Raw genomic sequence first — 2,879 nt, forward strand, 5'->3', positions numbered from 1 at the left:
CCGTCCCCGTCCCCGCTCCATGGGGTGGGTCCCAGGCCCCTCCTGGCTGGCTGGTCCCACTCCACCACCCCGTCCCTGCCCTGCGGATGGTATCGATACGGAGCTCTTGCCCTGCCTGTCTGCACCCACAGGTGCCGCTGCGGCTCCAGGAGGGGATGCAACGGTTGGGTGAGGTGCCTGTCCGGCCCAGTCTTACCTTCTCCTGGTACTGGCGCCGGGAGGAGTCCAGTGACTGGATGAGGGCGGTGGCGTGGCCGATGAACATGGCGTAGCAGGTGGCCCCCACAATCATGCTCAGCATCGTCAGCCAGATGTCCGTCATGCTCTCGGGTGCCTGCTTCCCATAGCCGATGCAGAGCATGTGGCTCATTGACTTGAAGAGGGCAAAGGAGTACAGCTCGCTCCAGGAGTCATTCTGCAGCAACAAGGACGGTGGCGGCGCTCAGCCCTGGCTGGTGCATGGCTGCTCGCACGCATGTGTGTGTTGCACGCATGTACCCGTGTGTGTACAGGCACTCGTGGGTACAATGCCCTGACTCAGGCCTGGCAGATGAGCCAGGTTGTCTGCCTGCGTTTCCCAACAGCATTCAGCAATAGGGGGGTTTTTTTTGTTTGTTTGTTTGTTTTTGACCATCTCACCATGCAGGTGAGATCCAAACAAACCCCAACGCCAGGCACGGCTGGGGCTGTGGTGATCCCGCAGTGCTCTGCTCCTTCCTGATGGGTTTCTGCACCTCACCGCCCACCTGGCTTTGCTTTAGGTAGTCTTTTTTTTTTTTTTTTTTTTAAGCTGATATACAAAAGCACAGCGAGCCCCTGTGAAATGGTGTGATGGGAACAAGCTCCGAGTTTGTGGAAGCCACCGAGTTATTGCACCACTCACACTCGGGACCCTGTGGACATGGCTGGGACAGCAGGCAGCTTCAGGCAAGGAGGGGCTGGTGGCTCCTGGGGCAGGAATCCCCCAGCCCAGCCTCACGTGAAGCCCTGGTTTTCCCCCCCAGGAGAAGCACTAGACAAGGAGGAGAGGAAGGAGAGGAAGCCAGGCAGAGGGAACAGAGCAGAGATTGGAAACACCAGCAGAACGGGACGAGATGGACAGAGGGAGAAGAGCCATTTGTAGCAGGCTGCAGGGCTGAGAGGGAGCAATTAGAAACATGGTCCATTATTTATTAATAGCAGCTTTGTTGCTAATTAGCAGTAGAAGGCGGCAGGGGACAGGGCAGAGTGCTGTGTCAGCATCTTCCTCCCACCCGGATCGATCTGGTGCCCTGGGTCCTGCGAGACCTCGCCAGGGAGACCGCCTGCAGCAGGCATGAGGTGCCCTGTGCACCATCCGCACTCGCACCATCAGGGCAGCACAGCACCGGCTGGCGCAGGGCTGGCATCTCCTGGGGGTCAGTTGAGAGAGGCCAGATGACACAGGGCTGGACGGGGGCCTGGGGGGAGCAGGCAGGGAGCGCGGCGCAGTCAGGGCTGGCACTCACCACCATCCCATTGATGGAGACCCAGCAGTTCTGGGGGAAATCCTGCAGCATGGGCACGAGGAACTGGAGGCAGCCGTCCCAGTGGCAGAGCAGCAGCATCATGCCGATGAGGTTGATGATCCTCATCACCGCGCTGGCCAGGTCATAGGTCATGTGGAAGATCTGCGGGTGGAGGGGCCGGGGTGGGGTGGCAGGGAGTGAGCGCAGGGACCATCCCCCCCACTGCCCGGCCCCGCTCAGGGCACCGACCCGCACGGCCTCAGCTGAAATAGGCACTCACAGCTGGCCCGGCCCCAGCACTCCCCGAGGCGGCGGCGCTCCCCCTTTTATAGACAGCGGGATGCCGCCACGCTGTCGCCCCAGAAAGCGCTAATGGCTGCGAGCTTTGATGAGGATAAGCCGGCGCTGGCGGATGCTCAGGGAGAGCCAAATACTCTGGGCACTGGGGAGGGAGCAGGGCAGCCCCCGGGGCAGCGGGTGCGGGCAGCCAGGCTCAACCACGGGTCGGCTTTCGGTAAAGAGTGTCCGAGGTGCCCACATCAGGCGCCACGCTGTCGCCCCAGAAAGCGCTAATGGCTGCGAGCTTTGATGAGGATAAGCCGGCGCTGGCGGATGCTCAGGGAGAGCCAAATACTCTGGGCACTGGGGAGGGAGCAGGGCAGCCCCCGGGGCAGCGGGTGCGGGCAGCCAGGCTCAACCACGGGTCGGCTTTCGGTAAAGAGTGTCCGAGGTGCCCACATCAGGGTGGGGCTGAAGGGAGACCCCGATCTGGGGAGAGCAGCCAGGGCAACTCCACACAGTCTGCTCTGCCGGAGATCCCACCCTGACAGGGACAGGGCTGCATCCCCCCAGGGCCAGTGGCTACAAGAGCATCAGACGCTGAGACCCATCTGCGACACCCTGGGAGGGGCCCTGGGAGAGCCCCCGGGAGAGAGCTGTGACCGCGGGGACCCACCACGGTGCTCCCAGGACCAGAGCCCTGGCCGTGGAGGGGTGTGCAAAGGGCGTGCCTCCAAGAGCAGGTACTCGGTGCTCCAAGCACACCCCTCACTCCTAGCACCAGCCCACAGCTCCTGTGGGAGCGGGGCTTCCCCCCTGGCCATGTCCCCAGTCCCAGCCTGGCCTTAGCACCTCTCGCCCCAGGGCACATGCATAGGCAAAGCCGGGGGGTTAGAGATGTGTGCTCCTGGTTGCAAACTGAGCCACGGGCTGAGGTCTTGTTCCTTTTCCTTTAATATTTTTAGGGTCCAGAAAAGGTGAATTCAAGCGGTGGGGGGGAAAGAAAGAAAATAAGAAATTAACCCCCGGCAGTGAAACCCCCAGTCTCCCCGCTGCTGCAGATCCAAGGCTGGAGCCCCACAGCATCGCATGGAGCAGCAGCACGGCAAGGGC

At 62.0% G+C, this 2,879-nt stretch overlaps 1 protein-coding gene across 1 annotated transcript in view; it reads right to left on the reverse strand.

Annotated features, from left to right (window-relative positions):
• Window positions 1-2,879, reverse strand: part of HCN2 (hyperpolarization activated cyclic nucleotide gated potassium channel 2) — an 8,390-nt gene that overhangs the window by 2,312 nt on the left and 3,199 nt on the right. Inside the window, 2 exon segments of the mRNA XM_019472227.1 lie at window positions 197-415; window positions 1,488-1,649. Of these exon segments, the coding sequence (XP_019327772.1) occupies window positions 197-415; window positions 1,488-1,649 (381 nt within the window).

Source organism: Aptenodytes forsteri, unplaced genomic scaffold (assembly GCF_000699145.1).
Source record: "Aptenodytes forsteri isolate BGI_AS27 unplaced genomic scaffold, ASM69914v1 Scaffold147, whole genome shotgun sequence".
NCBI classification, from domain to species: domain Eukaryota; kingdom Metazoa; phylum Chordata; class Aves; order Sphenisciformes; family Spheniscidae; genus Aptenodytes; species Aptenodytes forsteri.